At 37.3% G+C, this 19,523-nt stretch overlaps 2 protein-coding genes and 1 non-coding gene across 3 annotated transcripts; 2 read left to right on the plus strand and 1 right to left on the minus strand.

Annotated features, from left to right (window-relative positions):
- The first annotated feature begins 6,100 nt into the window (after nt 1-6,100).
- On the plus strand, nt 6,101-6,206 carry LOC147947540 (small nucleolar RNA R71). The gene has a single exon (XR_015595657.1). It is a non-coding gene; the product is annotated as a small nucleolar RNA R71 (small nucleolar RNA).
- Nucleotides 6,207-13,630: 7,424 nt separating this feature from the next.
- Nucleotides 13,631-16,404, plus strand: LOC104777634 (MLO-like protein 9). Its single transcript, XM_010501917.2, has 15 exons — nt 13,631-13,771; nt 13,865-13,922; nt 14,013-14,245; nt 14,321-14,437; nt 14,526-14,583; nt 14,686-14,774; nt 14,858-14,932; nt 15,017-15,105; nt 15,196-15,245; nt 15,344-15,384; nt 15,462-15,635; nt 15,717-15,752; nt 15,852-15,919; nt 15,995-16,055; nt 16,139-16,404. The coding sequence occupies exons 1-15, from the start codon at nt 13,631-13,633 to the stop codon at nt 16,232-16,234; spliced, it is 1,386 nt and encodes a 461-aa protein (XP_010500219.1). The 3' UTR covers nt 16,235-16,404.
- A 69-nt stretch (nt 16,405-16,473) lies between these two features.
- LOC104777633 (protein PLASTID MOVEMENT IMPAIRED 1) lies at nt 16,474-19,423 on the minus strand. Its single transcript, XM_087506498.1, has 2 exons — nt 17,519-19,423; nt 16,474-17,452 (listed from the first exon to the last, which is right to left on the minus strand). The coding sequence occupies exons 1-2, from the start codon at nt 19,202-19,204 to the stop codon at nt 16,607-16,609; spliced, it is 2,532 nt and encodes an 843-aa protein (XP_087362624.1). The 5' UTR covers nt 19,205-19,423; the 3' UTR covers nt 16,474-16,606.
- Between the last annotated feature and the right edge of the window lie 100 nt (nt 19,424-19,523).

The following is a 19,523-nucleotide window of genomic DNA, read 5'->3' on the forward strand; positions in this document are numbered from 1 at the left end:
AATACTACAAATCCTTTTCCCTATGTATTGACGAATTGCCAATTGTTCTATCTAGGGGTGTCAAAATGGATAAGATTAATGAGTCAACCCAATTCAACTCAACTCATGAACCCTAATGAGTTGAAAATATTAACTCTAATGAGTTGATGGGTTAAATAAGTTGATGATTAAATGAATTCCTAAATCAAATAAGTTTAGTTATAATGGGTCTATGAATTAATCACTAACCCATCAATTTTGTCATTATCAACCTAATATCATCAACATCATCATATTAACTTCTATCCCAATGGAACTCCTCAAATTTCATAATTTTTTTCTACAAAAATTAGAATAATTTCATAATCTATGAAATATTCTCAAAGAAGTTGATAGGACAAATTTAAGAAACAAAAGCTTTTCAATGACACATATTAGTGCTGCCTGATCGGTTTGGTGGAAAAGATAATAAACTGCACTTTGTGATAAAATCGTAAAGCTTTTTTCTTAAACTCATTTCTCAAAACACCAACGCCAATTCATATCTACACCAAACACCAAATAAACTATTATATTACTAAATGAACTAATTTTCACTAACCCCTACGTTTCAGTCAATCCCACTTTGGGAGAAGTTCTAGGGTCTTGGCCTCTTTTCATAGCGATACAATTGCAGTTTGAATAGTATTAAATTCTGAATTTTTTTTTTCTGGGAATGATACATAATATAATCTAATGATTTAGAAATGATGAAGGAAGTTTTATTATTTAAAGTTGAGATCCTTTATTGAAGAGAATTTTTGTTACTATCATATTTGAATAAGTTTCTCTCTGAATTTTAATCGTTTTATTGAACATGTAAATTTATGCATGATATTACATGGTTGCCTACCTTTCTCATCGTTTTTATGGTTTTGTTTCCTGTCACACAAACTCGGCAAACCCAGGTTCATGTCTTCATGTATTATGTATATCTCTTATTAAACTTGCTCTTTATAGTTGTGAAACTGACTATTTTTATGGTGTGGTGAATGATGTATGGAATGATGACTTATGAATGAATGGATGTCAGGGTGTTTCAGTTCCCCTTATGCAATTGTAGTATAAGAGGTGTCAATCCAATCTGAGTGTTTGTGAACAATCAAGATGTGCATATGAGTCTAAGTCAAGCCAGATGTAAAGGTTGTTTGTCACTAACAATCCTATAATGAAAATGCAAGGTGCAGAAAGCAAACTACAAGAACTAAGAACTAAATGCAAATGAAACAGAATGATTATAATAGCAAGAACAGAAATAGAAACTATGTTGATGAAGAACTAATGCAAGACAAGTAATGAACAGAAAGCTAAATGAATGCAACAGAAATAAAACAGGAATTAAACAGGACAATCACAAATCATAAACACAAGTTCTGGGGACGAACTCGAGCAGCACTCGACCGAGTGTAGGTCGAGTACAGGGTCGAGCTAGACTAAACGTGAAAACAGAGCAACACAATAAAAACAGAGCAATACAAAAACGAATCAAACAACAAGCAAGCAATGATATTTAGACTAAGATAATAATAAACAAAGAAGGCCTTGAGGAGGGATTCATGGGCTGAACTAATCATTGTGGTTATCTAACTTGGTTAACAAATCTCAAGCAAACTTTGAGCTAATCTCTAGACATACTATTCTAAGACATGTTTAATCCACTCTCATGGCAAGAAACAATCAAACCTATGCATTTCTAGACTTGTTCTCACAAAGTAAAGAATCTACACAAGCAAGCATTAAGCAATACATCTCAAACCAAACAAGACCTCTAATCTCTTAGCAAGCCTAATGGTAAGCTCTAGATCTAGCCTTATCTATGCTCCTTAAACATTGGTGTGATGCTAAGATGCTTGAAATCAAACCCTACCTTCTCAGATATAAGATCAGCATTAAGAACATCTAGCCTAGAAGAGATCTACAACAATCAAGCTTGACCAAATCAAATAAACCACAAGATCAATCCAGCCTAACCCATCCTCAAGGTCCTAAGCAAACTACTCACAAGAACACATGGTGAAATAAGTCAAAAACCCAGAAAATATTGAAACTTGCATCATTAGAAAGATGAAACAGAGATCTACAATATTGATGAAGAAATAAAACTCGAAATCTTAATATCTTGAAAGTTATGAAACCAACAAAATACAAGAATCTAGTCTTTCTTTCTTAAACAAGTACAAAATCTAAAAATAAAAGAAAATGCAAAAGGAATAAATCTAAAAAAGGTAAAAACTAGGTTTTAGACTCTCTAAAAAGCTGGGCTCTTTGGTGGCTGCAGGTACAAGGGCCTTATATAGGAGATGAGGTGGAAGCCCTAAAAATATAAAAAGTCAAAGCAGTCAACGGCTCGGTCAACTCGACCAGTGCTCGGTCGAGTGGCTGGTCGAGCTGGCTTCTCTCGTGCATTCTCCACTCGGTCGAGTCCTTCTCAGCACACGGTCGAGTGTCTGGTAGAGTGTGCGGTCGAGTTGGACTCTGGACCTTGATTCTTCAACCTTAACTCTCTTGTTTTCTCCTCAGGATTGCTTCACTTCTCCTCAGCATTGCTTCCATGCTCCTTAAGCTCCAAAATCACCTGTTTATGCATGAAAGATGCAAATGCAATGCAACTATACTCTAATGCATGATTAGTCCTAAAGTTACACAATAATGGTCTAAATGGATAGCAAAAGATGCAAAAGTTGTGAATAAACTAAGGGAAAACAAGATAAAATATATGAACATCAACACCCCCAAACTTAGTCTTTGCTTGCCCTCAAGCAAATAATCAAGACAAAAGAAGGTAGGTGAGGTTTGAAAGTGGGATCTCAGCTCCTAAAGCTTGCAAATAGACTATCTAGAATCAATGTCCAAGTTACTAGTACTATGATGCAAGTTGAATGAGCTATACTTAAAGACTTTAGACAAGCATATCACAACCTTTATTGATTTGAGCCTTAGACATCCACATGCATTCAAATCAACCATTTCCTTTAACATTCATTAATCAAGAACATGAATCAATTCTATGCAATGCTTAAACTCATTTGGCTTGGAAATAAAGGCTTTGAGACAATGATGGTCTCTTTTTAGAGTAGGGCTTATCAATATCAAGGTTCTCTCATGAAAATGGATTGAGCTTTAGAAGAATGCTAAAGGTAAGAACACCTAGACACATACAAGAATAAAACCTTGTCTACCCAAAGGCTCTCAAAGTGTTTTATCCTAGCAATCTAAACCCAAATGATCCTAGTTCTACCCTTTAACTTCTTCTTTTCTTTTTCACCCTTTTCTCTTTTGGTTTTCAAGTCTTAGGAGATTTTCTTATTTGATCTTTCTAGTGGGATGGGGGATTCTTACTTATTTGCTATGGTTCTCTTTTCTTCTTATTCTTAAGACATATAAGCATTTTGCTAGACTTCTCTTTTTCTTTCTTTTCTTTTCTTTAATTAGAACCATTCTCAACATTTTTTACTTCCCATCCTTTCACTAGACTTTTACTTAAACACATTCTCCTCTTAAAGACTCTACCCTCTTTTCTTTCTCTTTTTCCTCTTTTCTTTTCATAACAGCCAAGTCCCAAACCCAACAAGTGAACCACCTAGTCCTATCTAGTTTGAAAAATGCAAACTAGAACTACACAAGGCTTTACTCTTGTCAGTTCAAACCTAACACTTTCTACCAAGCTTAATTCCAAAAAGGCCTCACAAACTCAAGAATAAACATGGCTTGAAAGAAGGTTTGGTTAAGGGTAGGAGAAACTGATTTAAAAGTGAAATCAGCTATTTGGATCAACAAGAGTGGTAAAAAGGAAAAAGATGATCCAAATATGTGTATGGTATCCATGAGTTTAAAACAATGCACAACCAGATAATTACAACTCAATATTAGGTTCTTATAAGTAGGAAATGACATCAAATCACAACATGCTTCCATTTAGACCAAAATGCAATATAGGAATTCAAGGCTTGGTTCAATCTTATGTTTCTAGCTCACTCAACTAGCATCAAAGTACTATTAACTTGGGCATTGATCCTAGTCTAGCTAATTTAAACAAGTTAAAAAGGCTGAACTCATCATAGATCCCTAATGCAAATATGAAACAGTCCTACATGAAACATATTAACAAGATCCTAATATGCAATGCAAACTACATGAACACTCTTTTTTTTGTAAAGATTTTTGCAAAAAATTTCAAATTTTTAGGTTTTTCTATGTCATAGATGAAATACAAGTACTAACATGATTATGCTAAAAATTTGAAATAAGAAAACAAAACACAACATCAAATGTCATCTCAAACCCTCCCCCAAACTTAAATTACACAGTCCCTTGTGTAAGAAAAATTTGGAAAAGGATTTAAGAATCAAGAAACAACATAAAAACAAGAAATGCAATTGTATAGACAAAGAGAGTTGGAGTATTACTTGGGATGGGCTGAGGGTGGGATTCATTTATGAAAGTGTTACCAAGTGCTTAAGCTCCCTCTCTAGTACCTGAACCATAATGCTAAAGAAAACAAGATCAAAATAACAAGAAACTTAAACCAATATGTACAAGGATACCTTTGGGACTTCCTCCCAAGTGAGCTTGTTTAAAGTCTCTAAGCTTGACTTTGCATACTTCTTATGCTTTGGAAGGGTGATAGAGAGGTGGTGAAGTCCCCTCAGTTCTTAGAGATTGCATTGCTCCTCTTATTCCTGGGTCAATGTTAAAAGAACTGTGTCTGCTAATAATACTCAGACCTTGCCTTGCTTTCTTTGGAGAGGAACTTCTCACTCTACCATGAAGCTTCTTAATTTTACCCCTTATCTCCTCATCCTTAGTTGTTAACTCCATCACTGAATCATGCAGAATGTTGACAGTTTGAAGCTCAGACAAACCATCAGAGGAAGGATTTCTTGGCTCTTGTTGTTGGTGAAGCTTGGGGATGAAGTCTGGGCATTTTGGGTGACTTGGTACCACTCGGTCGAGTGACTTAATGTGCTCGGTCGAGTGGTAGGCCGAACAGTAGGTCGAGTTTTCTCTTTTTACCTCATTCACACCTTAAAAGATTTCAGACTTAGTTTCATGACTTTTCTCTTTAATCCTGAAGGTCTGTCCATCAATAGTTGGCTTCTTCTGCTCAAGCTCTTTCACTTGTGGCTTATCCTTCATTTCAGCATCTTCTAACAAAGGTTCATGACTCAAGACCATCACTTCTTGCTGATCAATAGAAGCCTTGTACTTTTTCAGCATTTGCTCTTTAAACCGTCCTGGAAATGGCAAAGGTGGTTGATAGGGAGGAGGAATGAACCGAACCGGCTTGCTAGATTCTTGAGAAATGACTCGAACAGCCACTCGAACAGACACTCGACCGTGTGCATGGTCGAGTGTATGGTCGAGTTGTGTCTCAAGCTCAGTTCTCTTCTCATTCTGCAGCTCTGGTTGAAGAAAATTCTCCCCAACTTGGTTGTCACTGTCCTCAGTGAGCTTTGAAGGTAGTTCTTTGATAGAGATAGCTTGGGCAGTGGCATACTCCTTTAGATTGTCAATTGATGTCCCATTGAGTTTTCTAGAAGAAGAAGATTCACTCTTGCTCTCAAGGTGAAGGATTCTGCAAGTTAAAGCTTCAATCTTGATATTAAGGGCACCATAGGTGGAGTCTATCTTGTTTTTCATCTCTGTGAGCTTAGTACTTTTTTCCATATCTCCAATAGCTTGGCCTTGTAGCAGTTGTTGAAGCATACTCTTCATCTCTTGATCTAGAGCAGGAGCTTGTTGGAGTTGTTGTGGAGGATAGACTTGAACCATAAACTTCTCATCATCACAAACAACAGGTACTTGCTTTTGTTGGGTTAGAAGTAGTTTATCTAGCTTCTCAAGCTTCTCATCTAAGGCTTGTAGTTCCTTTATATGCCCTTCCTCATAAGCAACACCTTCTCTTAAGCTTCTATCATATTTCTCACTGTAATTGCCATTGGACTGAGCAAAGTTCTCTACTAAGTCCCAACCTTCATCTACATCTTTATTCATGAAGCTTCCATTAGAGGCTGTGTCTAGGAGCATCCTGATCTTGGGAAGAACACCTCTATACAAAGTACACAACAAATCTTCCCTGTTGAATCCATGATGTGGGCATTGTCTCTGGTAGCCTTTGAAGCGCTCCCATGCTTCACTGAAAGATTCACCATTTTGTTGGAGAAATCCTGAAATGGCATTCCTCAAATGTGCAGTCCTTGAACTAGTGAAGTATTTTGCAAGGAAGACTTTCTTACAATCAACCCAAGAGGTGATTTTTCCAGAATGTAGAGTCTTCTCCCACTGATGTGCTTTATCTCCTAGAGAAAAAGAAAACAACCTCAGCTTCAAGGCATCCTCACTAACTCCATTGATATTGGTAAGGCTACAGAGCCTATCAAACTCATCAAGATGTGCAAGGGGGTCTTCACTAGGCAGTCCATAAAATCTGTTGCTCTGAACCATTGAGATCAAACTAGTCTTGATTGTGAAGGTTGTGTTGTGGACAGGCGGAGGCACTATCCCATATCTCTGATTATGAGTAGTGGGAGCATCACTATCACCAATCTTCCTTCTCCTTGGAGGTTCAATCTGATCCTGTTGTAGTTCCATTTCCACCTCTTCTTCTGTTTTTTTGAGACTCTGAACAAGTGCTCGACCAGGTGCTCGAACAAGCACTCGACCGTTTGCATGGAGGTACTCGGCCGAGTGCCTAGTCGAGTGGTACCTGAGAATGAAAACACAACACCAGAACAAGAGAGAGGTGAGTAATAGAATCAAAAGTAACATAGCTTAATCTTGAAACAATGAAATCTCGACTGGAACATATAAACACCCTAATGGCAACGGCGCCAATTGAAACAAGAACTTTTTTCAAGTATCTACTTATGAATGAATGAATGATGCAATCAAACAAACAAACATAAGTATGAATGATCAGAATGTAATGCAAGGTGTTTCAATACCCTTATGATGTTGTAGCATAAAGGATGTCAATCCATAAAGAGTGTGATATGTAAGCAGTCAAGATGTGATCAATGCATTCAAGTTAAGCCAAATATCAAGTTGATTTCTTTCTAACAACCTATTGAAAATAATGAAATGCAATGAACTAAGGCAACTTAAGACAATATTGATGCTGAATTAAACTATATAACAAGTGCAATAAACAAGACTAAGTAGAATTAACTAATAAGCAGAAGAAAACAGGAACAGAACAATGCATAAGCAAGAAAGTAAAATGGAGCTCGACCTAGCACTCGGTTGAGTGCATGGTCGAGTGGGGGGTCGAGTTGACAAGCGAATGAACAGAAACAGAGCAAATAATGAAAACAGAGCAAACAACAAGCAATTAACAATACTTAAACAGGGAAATCAATAAACAAACAAAATCCTAAGGATGGATTCATGGGATGGACTCAAGCTATGGCTATCTAAATTGGTCAACAAACCTCAATCAACAATGAGCTATCTCTAGACAATGATCTTCTAATACATGTTAATCCATTCTCATGACAATAACAATCAAGCCAAGATACTTCTTAGACCTAGTTCTCACTAGCTATTACATATCAAAGCAGGCATTAAAACCCAGATCATCAATGTCAAAAATCACTTTAAACATCTAATCTCTTAGCATGCTTCATGATAATCTCTAGCATTAGCCTTATCTAACAACTTAGACATTGATGTGATGCTAAGATGCTTGAAATCAAACCCTACCTTCTCAGATATAGGATCAGCATTAAGAACATCTAGCCTAGAAGAGATCTACAAAAATTAAGCTTGACCAAATCAAATAAACCACAAGATCAATCCAGCCTAACCCATCCTCAAGGTCCTAAGCAAACTACTCACAAGAACACATGGTGAAATAAGTCAAAAACCCAGAAAATATTGAAACTTGCATCATTAGAAGGATGAAACAGAGATCTACAATATTGATGAAGAAATAAAACTGGAAATCTTAATATCTTGAAAGTTATGAAACCAACAAAATACAAGAATCTAGTCTTTCTTTCTTAAACAAGTACAAAATCTAAAAATAAAAGAAAGTGCAAAAGGAATAAATCTAAAAAAGGTAAAAACTAGGTTTTAGACTCTCTAAAAAGCTGGGCTCTTTGGTGGCTGCAGGTACAAGGGCCTTGAAACTGACTCTTTTTGTGGTTGGGTGAATGATGTATGGAATGATGATGTATGGAATGAATAGATGTCAGGGTGTTTCAATTCCCCTTATGCAATTGTAGTATAAGAGGTGTCAATCCAATCTGAGTGCTTGTGAACAATCAAGATGTGCATATGAGTCTAAGTCAAGCCAATTGTAAAGATTGTTTGTCACTAACAATCCTATAATGAGATATGAAATGCAGAAAGTAAAAACAACTAGAACAAGATACTAAATGGAAACAGAACAGACAAATTAAAGCTATAATGAAACTAGAACAGAAATAGACATTATGCTGATGAACTAATGCAAGACAAGTAATGAACAGAAAACTAAGTGAATGCAATGGAAATGAAACAGGAATGAAACAAGACAATCACAAATCATAAACACAAGTTCTGGGGACGAACTCGAGCAGCACTCGACCGAGTGTAGGTCGAGTACAGGGTCGAGCTAGCCTAAACGTGAAAACAGAGCAACACAAGAAAAACAGAGCAATGCAAAAACTAATCAAATAACAAGCAAGCAATGATATTTAGACTAAGATATTAATAAACAAAGAAGGCCTTGAGGAGGGATTCATGGGCTGAACTAATCATTGTGGTTATCTAACTTGGTCAACAAATCTCAAGCAAACTTTGAGCTGATCTCTAAACATACTATTCTAAGACATGTTTAATCCACTCTCATAGCAAGAAACAATCAAACCTATGCATTTCTAGACTTGTTCTCACAAAGTAAAGAATCTACACAAGCAGGCATTAAGCAATACATCTCAAACCAAACAAGACTTCTAATCTCTTAGCAAGCCTAATGGTGAGCTCTAGATCTAGCCTTATCTATGCTCCTTAAACATTGGTGTGATGCTAAGATGCTTGAAATCAAACCCTACCTTCTCAGATATAGGATCAGCATTAAGAACATCTAGCCTAGAAGAGATCTACAACAATCAAGCTTGACCAAATCAAATAAACCACAAGATCAACCCAGCCTAACCCATCCTCAAGGTCCTAAACAAACTACTCACAAGAACACATGGTGAAATAAGTCAAAAACCCAGAAAATATTGAAACTTACATCATTAGAAAGATGAAACAGAGATCTACAATGTTGATGAAGAAATAAAACTCGAAATCTTAATATTTTGAAAGTTATGAAACAAACAAAATACAAGAATCTAGTCTTTCTTTCTTAAACAAGTACAAAATCTAAAATAAAAGAAAGTGCAAAAGGAATAAAATCTAAAAAAGGTAAAAACTAGGTTTTAGACTCTCTAAAAAGCTGGACTCCTTGGTGGCTGCAGGTACAAGGGCCTTATATAGGAGATGAGGTGGAAGCCCTAAAAATACAAAAAGTCAAAGCAGTCAACGGCTCGGTCAACTCGACCAGTGCTCAGTCGAGTGGCTGGTCGAGCTGGCTTCTCTCGTGCATTCTCCACTCGGTCGAGTCCTTCTCAGCACACGGTCGAGTGCCTGGTCGAGTGTGCGGTCGAGTTGGACTCCGGACCTTGATTCTTCAGCCTTAACACTCTTGTTTTCTCCTCAGGATTGCTTCACTTCTCCTCAGCATTGCTTTCATGCTCCTTAAGCTCCAAAATCACCTGTTTATGCATGAAAGATGCAAATGCAATGCAACTATACTCTAATGCATGATTAGTCCTAAAGCTACACAATAATGGCCTAAATGGATAGCAAAAGATGCAAAAGTTGTGAATAAACTAAGGGAAAACAAGGTAAAATATATGAACATCAACACCCCCAAACTTAGTCTTTGCTTGCCCTCAAGCAAATAATCAAGACAAAAGAAGGTAGGTGAGGTTTGAAAGTGGGATCTCAGCTCCTAAAGCTTGCAAATAGACTATCTAGAATCAATGTCCAAGTTACTAGTACTATGATGCAAGTTGAATGAGCTATACTTCAAGATTTTAGACAAGCATATCACAACCTTTACTGATTTGAGCCTTAGATGTCCACATGCATTCAAATCAACCATTCCCTTTAACATTCATTAATCAAGAACATGAATCAATTATATGCAATGCTTAAACTCATTTGGCTTGGCAGTAAAAGGTTTAGAGACAATGATGGTCTCTCTTTAGAGTGGGGTTTATCAATTTCAAGGTTCTCTCATAAAAAAATGGATTGAGCTTTAGAAGAATACTAAAGGTAAGAACACTTAGACACATACAAGAACAAAACCTTGTCTACCCAAAGGCACCCAAAGTGTTTATCCTATCAATCTAAACCCAATTGATCCTAGTGCTACCCTTTAACTTCTTCTCTTCTTTTTCACCCTTTTCTCTTTTGATTTTAAAGTCTTAGGAGAGGTTTCTTATTTGATCTTTCTAGTGGAATGGGGACTTCTTTCTAATTGATATGGTTCCCTTTTCTTCTTAATCTTTAAGACATAAAAGCTTTTTGCTAGACTCTTCTTTTCTTTCTTTCTTTTCTTTAGTTAGAACCATCTTCAACAATCTTTATACTTCCCATTCTTTCACTAGAGCTTAAATTCTCTTAAACACATTTCCCTCCTAAAGACTCTAACCTTTTCTTTCCTTTTTTTTTTCTTTTCTTTTCTTTTCTTTTTTCAAAACAACCAAGTCCCTAACCCAACAATTAAACCACCTAGTCCTATCTAGTTTGAAAATTGCAAACTAGAACTACACAAGGCTTTACTCTTGTCAGCTCAAACCTAACACTTTCTACGAAGCTCAATCCCAAAAAGGCCTCACACACTCAAGAATAAACATGGCTTGAAAGAAGGGTTGGTTAAGGGTAGGAGAAACTGATTTAAAAGTGAAATCAGCTATTTGGATCAACAACAGTGGTAAAAAGGAAGAAGATGATCCAAATATGTATATGGTATCTATGAGTTTAAAACAATGCACACATTGATAATTGAAAGTCAATATTAGGTTCTTATAAATAGAAAATGGTTTCAAATCTCAACATGCTTCAATTTAGACCAAATGCAATGTAGGAATTCAAGGCTTGGTTCAATCTTATGCTTCTAACCACTCAACTAGCATCAAAGTACTATTAATTTGGGCATTGATCCTAGTCTAGTGAATAAACAAGCTAACAAGGGAATACTCATCATAGATCCCTAATGCAAATACTATACAATCCTACATGAAACATGCTAAACAAGATCCTAATGTGCAGTGCAAACTACATGAACACTCTTTTTTTTTTTATAAAGAATTTTCAAAAAATTTCAAATTTATAGGGTTTTTCTATGCCTTAGATGCTATGCAAGTATTAACATGATGATGCTAAAAATTTGAAATAAGAATCACAAAACACAATGTCAAATGCTATCTCAAACTCTCCCCCAAACTTAAATCACACAGTCCCTGTGTGAAAGAAATTTGATTGAGGATTCAAGATGAAAAACAATCACAAAACACAATGTCAAATGCTATGATATTTACAATTGAAGGTGATAGTGGTACCTTAGGGATTGTGGAAGTAGTTGTCCACATCCATCTGCATGCTGTCATAGGAGTAGTTGGGGTCTTGCTGGTGACTTGGAGGTGGAGATTGGGGTAGCTCGACGATGGGAATCGACCGGGACTCGGTCGAGTACGTGCTCGAGTGGGGGGGTCGAGCTGGACCACGAGTGTCAAAATTCTGACCTTGCTGCTGGTAGAACTGCTGGGAGAGTACTGGATCCATGAAGTACTGGGGTGGGATGGGAGGGTAACCTGGATAAGCAGCTGGAGGTGGGAAGCCATAGGTTGATCTGGGCTGGAACTCGGCCGAGTATATTGGAGGTGCTCGGTCGAGTGGGTGCTCGAGTGACCCGGTCGAGTACCTTGAAAATGGTTGTTCTCGGGTACTTGAGCTCCTCTTCCTCTGATTTGGCTCATACATTGAAGCCCTAGCTGGTCCACAGGGTTCGCAACTCTAGAAAGTGCTCTAGTTGAGCTACAGAAAAGCAGTCCCCACACAAGAGGACTGGTCCAGTCCACAGAAAAGCGGTCTGTTTTTTGACAACCAATCAAAAAAAAATTCTTTTGAATTTAATTTTTTCTCATATTTTGTCTTTATAATCGGGAGAAACTAAACTTACATCATCCACTCTCATCTTTTGCTACAAAAATTCACTACAAACTGAAAAAATACACACAAAAAAATCCTCTCAACATTTTTATTATTTGTTCAGCTTGTTTACTATAAAAAAAAATAGCATTAATCAAGATAAATAATATATATTCATTCATGTCATAGTCTAATTTGTCCGCCTTTTACCATTCATCTCATAAAACCGCTTTTTGGATCCACTTCATCCGCTTTGGTCGTTGTGTCGGTTTTGATGTTGTTTTGTCCGCTGCGTCCGCTCTGCTTTGACCGTTGTTACTATTCAGACCCTTAAATATATGCTGCTTTGAATTTGGACGAAAATAACTCTTCCTTTGATATTTTGGACTGAAAATACTCTATATAAGATATATTCCTTTTAAGTCCTAGTAACAATAATAATAATAATAATACGTAACAATACGTTTGACAAATATGAAAAGAGAATGATGTTAAAATTACGAAAAATTTGTGGATTTACAACATAAACGATCAAACTCTCAGAATGATAATCTATTAAATACTATAAGTCTCGAGTCCAATTGTTTAATGATGTCTGTCTATTTCTTTAGCTAACTGAAATGATGTCTATTTCAGTTAGCTAACAACGTCGATTTCTTGTTTTTCTCTCTAAATTTCGTCCATTAAATATTCCTCCGCACTCGTTCCTCTCCATACATACATTCCCACTTAAACAATGTGGAAACCTGTAAAATAGGAAAGAAAACAAAAAGCACGAAATAAATTCATAAAACTCAAAATATATTAAATAAAACAAATAATTCACCGGATTTGTCTACACTTTTTCTACTATTTTCGCATGCACGTCAATGGCAACATCATCCTCTTCCTTTTCATTCTCTCTATCTCTTTGACTTCGTTTTCATTGTCTCCAGACCGGGCCCATAGGACAATCAACTCAAACAATTGATTAGGACATCAAAAAATTTAGGGGCATTTTTTTGTAAGTTTTTTATAAAACTTTTATATATATCTAAAGGTTTTTACAACTATGTAGGCTTCAATTAAGTGAAAAAACATAGACTTTGAGGTTAATTGTTAGTTTTGATTTTGATTTTAATTTTTTTCCCCCTTTTGAGGTTAAATGATTGCTTTGTTAAACTATAAGATAAACTCTTTCATCAAATCTAATGTTTTGGTTTTGGTTAAGTTAATAAAATTCCAAAACATTAAACATAAAGTCTTATATACAATTGGTTATATTTTTTTGGTAATATATAAAAGCTCATGTTTTTTAGTTTTGCATAGGGCACTCGTAATTATCAGACCGGCACTGATTGTCTCTTCTCTATTGATATTGAATTTATGATAATAAAATCATACTAACACACAAGAAAGATAAGATTAATCATCACGGTTTTAAAAAATGGCTGGAGGTGGTGGCGGTGGAGGAGGCGAAGGTCCAAGACAGCTAGATCAGACCCCGACTTGGGCCGTTTCTACAGTTTGTGGTGTGATCATCTTGATCTCCATTATTTTGGAACTCATAATTCACAAAGTGGGCGAGGTCATTTCATACACAACTTTATGTATATATATATGTTTTTTTTTTTTTGTCTTTATTGCGTTTTTTTGGTTACACTAAATTCCATGCTTGTAGGTTTTCGTAAAAAAGAAAAAGAAAGCTTTGTTTGAAGCTCTTGAAAAGATAAAAAGTGGTAATCATCTAGAAATTTAACTTTTGAAATCATAGGAAAATCGATTTGATTTGGTTCCTATTTAACTCAATATTATGTCACGTATTGTAGAGCTTATGGTTTTGGGATTTATATCTCTGCTTCTAACATTTGGCCAAAACTACATTGCGAGCATATGTGTTCCATCAAGATACGGCCATGCCATGTCGTTTTGTGGTCCGTCTGATGGACCTAGTGATGATGATGATAATGATAAAAAGCTCAAGAATACTGAACACGCAATGCGTATCCTCTCCATTCAACGTCGTTCTTCGGCCGACGCTCCTCCAGTGAATTGCAAGAAAGTAATATTAATGATTACAATTTCAGCATAAAATTATATGTACTTTTTATTAGAAATTTGATTTTTATTGTTACAGGATTATGTCGCACTTAGATCGCTAAACGCACTACATCAAGTGCATATATTCATATTCTTCTTGGCCGTATTTCATGTGATATATAGTGCTATAACCATGATGCTTGGAAGAGCAAAGGTATATGTCTAAGGTTGCAACAATGCATGTGTCATTCTCGTGATGATCCTTAATTTTAATTGAAATAATTCGTTTTTCGTAAACACAGATTCGTGGTTGGAAAGTATGGGAGCAAGAAATCATTCATGAACAAGAAATGATGAATGGTAGATTAAACTTTTTTTTTTAGATGATATATCCATCCACACAAAACGAAAGCCAATCGAAAATTTTTACTATCCTTACTTGTTTTTTGACTTGTTATACAGACCCATCAAGATTTAGACTTACACATGAGACATCATTTGTCCGAGAACATGTCAATTCTTGGGCTAGCAATAAATTCTTTTTCTACGTTGTACGATTTTCTTGAAATTAAGTGTTGTTATTCTTGATCAGTCGGTTATTATCTCTCTATTCTAATACTTATTATTTTTTCAGATGTGCTTCTTCCATCAGATACTTAGATCTGTGAGAAAGTCTGATTACTTGACAATGCGACATGGACTCATAAGTGTGAGTGCAGAGTGCATTGATATGACATACGACATTACTTCTCCATAACAATTCAGTTGCTGTTCTAAAAACCTCTGTATTTAGGTTCATTTGGCACCTGGTATGAAGTTTGATTTTCAAAAGTACATCAAAAGATCGTTGGAAGACGACTTCAAGGTGGTTGTGGGAATAATGTATCTTTCTTTTTTTTTTTACAATTTCGCCTTTTCGGTCATCATTTGTCTTACTTTTTCTAATTTAAAATCTACCATTCAAAATGACAGACCTGAGCTATGGGCCTTTGTAATGCTTTTTTTACTCTTTGGTGTTCACGGTTAGTCTAATTTCCTTTATCATACGTAATATCTTCTCTTTCACCTCCAACATATATAGAAGCTAATACTGTAATTGCTTTTTTCTTATACTTAACAGGATGGTATGTTACTGCCGTAATCACCATGGTTCCTCCTCTAGTAAGTGATTAGTTTATCTACTATATAAGAAGACCAAACAATTTTTTATACTTGAGCTAATTGTGGTTGGTTTGAAGTTAACACTAGCCATAGGAACAAAGTTTCAAGCCATTATATCGTACATGGCATTGGAGATTCAAGAGAGACATGCATTTATTCAAGGGATGCCAGTTGTCAATGTCTCCGACCAACATTTTTGGTTTGGACAACCTGCTTTAGTCCTTCATATGATCCACTTCGTTCTGTTTCAGGTAATATAAATGACTGATGTTATTGATATATGTGATGTTTTAGTATGAATACTGGTTTTTTTTTTTTTTGAAACTTTTCAGAATGCTTTTGAGATTACGTACTTTTTTTGGATGTGGGTAAACTTTTCAGAGTCTGTTCATCTAGTTTTGCTTTATGTTTCTATTTATTTATTTCTATAAAGTTTTCTAATAATGAGTTTTTGATTCTTGTTGCAGTATGAGTTTGGGCTAAGATCATGTTTTCATCACCATTTTGGCCTTATAACCATTCGTGTGTGTCTGGGGTGTGTAATATTTCATCAACAATTATTTTCAAGTTTTTGAGTTTGTGAAAATTGAACTAATGGTATTGGATTTAGGGTGGGAGTGCAATTCCTATGCAGTTATATCACATTCCCCCTTTATGCTCTCGTCACTCAAGTATGCAACAATTCTACCTTTGTTTTCTTTCAAATTTTATATTCTCCATAGAATAGTTGTCTTCATGCATAATTCATTTATAGATGGGATCCACAATGAAGCGATCAGTGTTTGATGAACAAACTTCAAGAGCATTAGAACAATGGCATAAGAAGGCGAGGAAAAAGAATGAAAAGTGAGAAATAATTGGACCTATGGATCTCCTCTTACTTGACCAAATTTAACGGTCTATAGTTTGGTTACTTAATATTCTATACACATTTTTTAATGGAAACATAGGCTTTAGCTATGTAATTATTTGTATAATATAAGTTCCTTATGGTTTAATGTTCTACATGTTTACCATGTCCATTTTGATAGTTTTGTACAAATAGTTTTTAGTAAGGTAGAACAATTATGCATTTGTACTCTTTATAGCTTTTTGAAATCAAAATTTTTTGGTAAAACACAATTTACTATTGTTTGTGGACGGTAAGTTGAAACTCTTGAATAATATAAAAAACATAGAATAAACAAACGCATCTTATTGTATAATATGAATATCTCCAAGATCAGCTATGCAATTTCACATCAGGGTTCCTTATAGATTTGAGCCACATATCTGCCATAACTCTAGATGACAAGCTCCACAACATTGCCTCCTCTGCTTCCTTCTCCTTCTTCTTTACATTACTCTTCTTCTTCCCTTTCTTCCCCATTCCGTGTTCCACAAGCCACTGCGCCGCCGTGAGCCTCCGCTTCTCAGTTGCATCTGTCTTCACTCCCCCAATGTGCAAACTTCCTACCTTTAACCCTTTCTCTTCATCCTCTTCCGCTTGCACCGCTACCACCACTGTCCCTCCCACCGCCTCATATCTCCTTGTCGGGTCGCGGAGCTGTACTGTCGCCAAAACCGTTAGCGTTTTCTGCTTTCGCTTCTCCTTTTGCCACTCGTCAAGCGGAATGGTCGATTCGAGTGGATTCTTCTGACCTTTGGCAGCAGAAACTTCAAAAGGAGCATCATCCTCCACCATGTCAGCTTGAATCTTTAGTCCTTCAATCACCATTTCCTCTAGTTTCTGTAAAGAGGCGGCTAAAACCTCCTCTGCCGACGTCATTTGATTCTCCTCCACGTTCCAGATTCCGGTCATTATTCTTTCCCTTCTTCCGCTGCTCATCGCATTAGCCATCGTTTTGACAGCTGCAACAGTCCGTGCTGCGCTAGTGTTCGCTCGCTCTTTGTTCCTTCCCTGTATAATCGCTGATGCTATTCCTTCGAAAGCAACTTGCTCCCCTGTTTTCCCTATTAGCTCATCTATCGCCATAAGCGAACATATCTTCGACTCTAGTTCCTCACCCAAACCCGCCATTCTATGAAATAGTTCGAATCCAGTCGCTGATCCGGCTTCTAGTAGTACCTGTAATAAAGATTTCAGATTCTAGGAATCTTTTGTTATGGAAATATTATTAATTCAGGCCCTTACCACAATCTGTTTCGAGATTTGCATAACGAGCTTAGGCGTGTCTTTCTTCATTACGACCGTGTCGAAAGGGTTCATAGAAACTAAGTAACCACCGTCTCTTGTTTGAACAACACAACCAATACCTTTCCCGAGATCTGAGAGATAATTCTCAGATTCATCGTCTACGGATTCGCCAAACCGCAGTTCGGAGATGTCCATTTTGTGCTGGTAAAATTTGAGCTTCTCGGTTTCTTCATCCTCAAGCAACTGAAGAAACTCCTTTGTCACCGTTTGTTCCTCTTCATCTAGCCTTTGTGACTCTGTTTCACCGTCTCCGCCATCACTCTCATCTTTCATCATCGATTCAAGCGCTTTGATCTGTTTCGCAATCGAATCAAGCTCGGTAAGTCTCATTATGTGCCGAGGATCATCGACATTAGCATGTTGTTCCTTCATCTCAACGGATCTTTCACCAATGGTTCCATAAGATTTCTCAGTTTCTATGTCGTCATCAAACTCGACTCCCTTGTCCACAACTTCAAAATCAGGTTCCTCCTGCTCATCTTCAGCTCTCTGTTCTGGTTCCTCTGTTTTCTGAACCGGTTTCTCCTCGGGTTTCTCCTCGGGCTCATCCAGATTCAAATGTTCCATTCCTTGAACATCCGATCCTGGATCCACGCCACTCGGTGGTGTCCAGGCCTGGCTCCGGCTTGTCATCTTCGGGCTCGGAACACTAAACGATGTCTTCGATTGCTTTCGCGCGAAGGAACCAGAGAAATTCTTAGCTTTACTACTCGGTTTTATCCCAAATTCACCTTGTTTACCGTAAATCCCAGCTCCGCCGTCTTTCTCCATGATCTGAAACCCTAATTTAAGAACCAATTCACCCCCTTTAGCCTTCCCTGAAAGCCCCCAACTCATATCCCATTGCCTAACCCTAGCTCCTTCGTAACTCATCTTCTCCACTGACTCCTGAATCAACTCGCTCAAATCCACAACGTGCCTTCCAAACTCAAGTTCCTTGGCGTCCACGGCGAAGAGATAAATCAAAAACGGACGAGCCTCGAACTTGGCCGGAGCACCTTTCCCGTTCGCTGGCGAGTAGTACACATGGCACTTGATGAACAACGTCTCTTCAAAATCCGCAGAACCCTGAGAAACCCTACACGGCATCGTCTGAACGGCACTGTCTTTTGTTTCCTTTTTCCTCACGCAAACCCCAAGGCGTAGACCATTCATCGACGCTGGAAGATTCTGCGCCGCGACAACCTCCACTGACAACAAACAGCTCAGTTTTTGCATTCCGATCCGAACCAGCCCTCGAATCGGCTTCCAATTCCATATCCCTTTCTTCTCTTCCTTGGCACTAAATCCAGATGACGACTCCTCTGGTTTCTTGACACTTCTGTTGTTGTGAGTCACATTCTCTTCCTCTTCTACCTCAAGCTTTGGTCTCGACCGCCATGGAGACAACGACAAACGCCGAGCCCGGCGCTTCGATACTGTCAGATCCTCAATTCGTGCTGTAGTCACTTCATCGGCAGAGGTAACAAGCGATGGAACAGAACTGCGCGGTAGAGCGAGAGAGTTGGTTCTCCGGTTACCGACTGAAACCTGAGGTTTCTGGTAGAGGTTTTCACTTAAGGCTTCGAGTTCAGCGAGTAGCTGCGTGTTGGAACTCCTGCTACCGGAATATTCTCCTGCCATGAAGAAGAAGAAGCTATTTTATTTTTTTGTTCCCCAGGAGAAGGATAAGGAAGATGAGGGTTTAATTGGGGTTTGTGTGGTTATAGTTATTGATAGGTTTCATTGTTTCGGTCTGTCCAAAATGGAAAAAAATTTATTATTTGGTGAAGGGATTGGATGAGGATTTAGAATGTCGTGGCCTTCTCTCAACTCTGAAAGAGACACCAACCTTATGGTCCCAGATAATTTAATGCCGCCCGTATGGTTTCGTTCAACGTTTCAGAATCGTTAGTCCTATAGGCTAAAGCTACTGTGCGGTTGTTAAGAGTTTGTGAGGTGT

The sequence above is a fragment of the Camelina sativa genome, chromosome 3 (assembly GCF_030686135.1).
Source record: "Camelina sativa cultivar CO46 ecotype springtype chromosome 3, ASM3068613v1".
Lineage (NCBI taxonomy): Eukaryota > Viridiplantae > Streptophyta > Magnoliopsida > Brassicales > Brassicaceae > Camelina > Camelina sativa.

Coding starts and splice junctions, on each gene's coding strand:
- LOC104777634 (XM_010501917.2), top strand. CDS start 13,631: ATGGCTGGAGGTGGTGGCGGTGGAGGAGGCGAAGGTCCAAGACAGCTA. Junction 13,923..14,012: donor TCTTGAAAAGATAAAAAGTG/GTAATCATCTAG, acceptor CACGTATTGTAG/AGCTTATGGTTTTGGGATTT. Junction 15,636..15,716: donor TCCACTTCGTTCTGTTTCAG/GTAATATAAATG, acceptor GAAACTTTTCAG/AATGCTTTTGAGATTACGTA.
- LOC104777633 (XM_087506498.1), bottom strand. CDS start 19,204: ATGGCAGGAGAATATTCCGGTAGCAGGAGTTCCAACACGCAGCTACTC. Junction 17,453..17,518: donor AAATCTCGAAACAGATTGTG/GTAAGGGCCTGA, acceptor TCTTTATTACAG/GTACTACTAGAAGCCGGATC.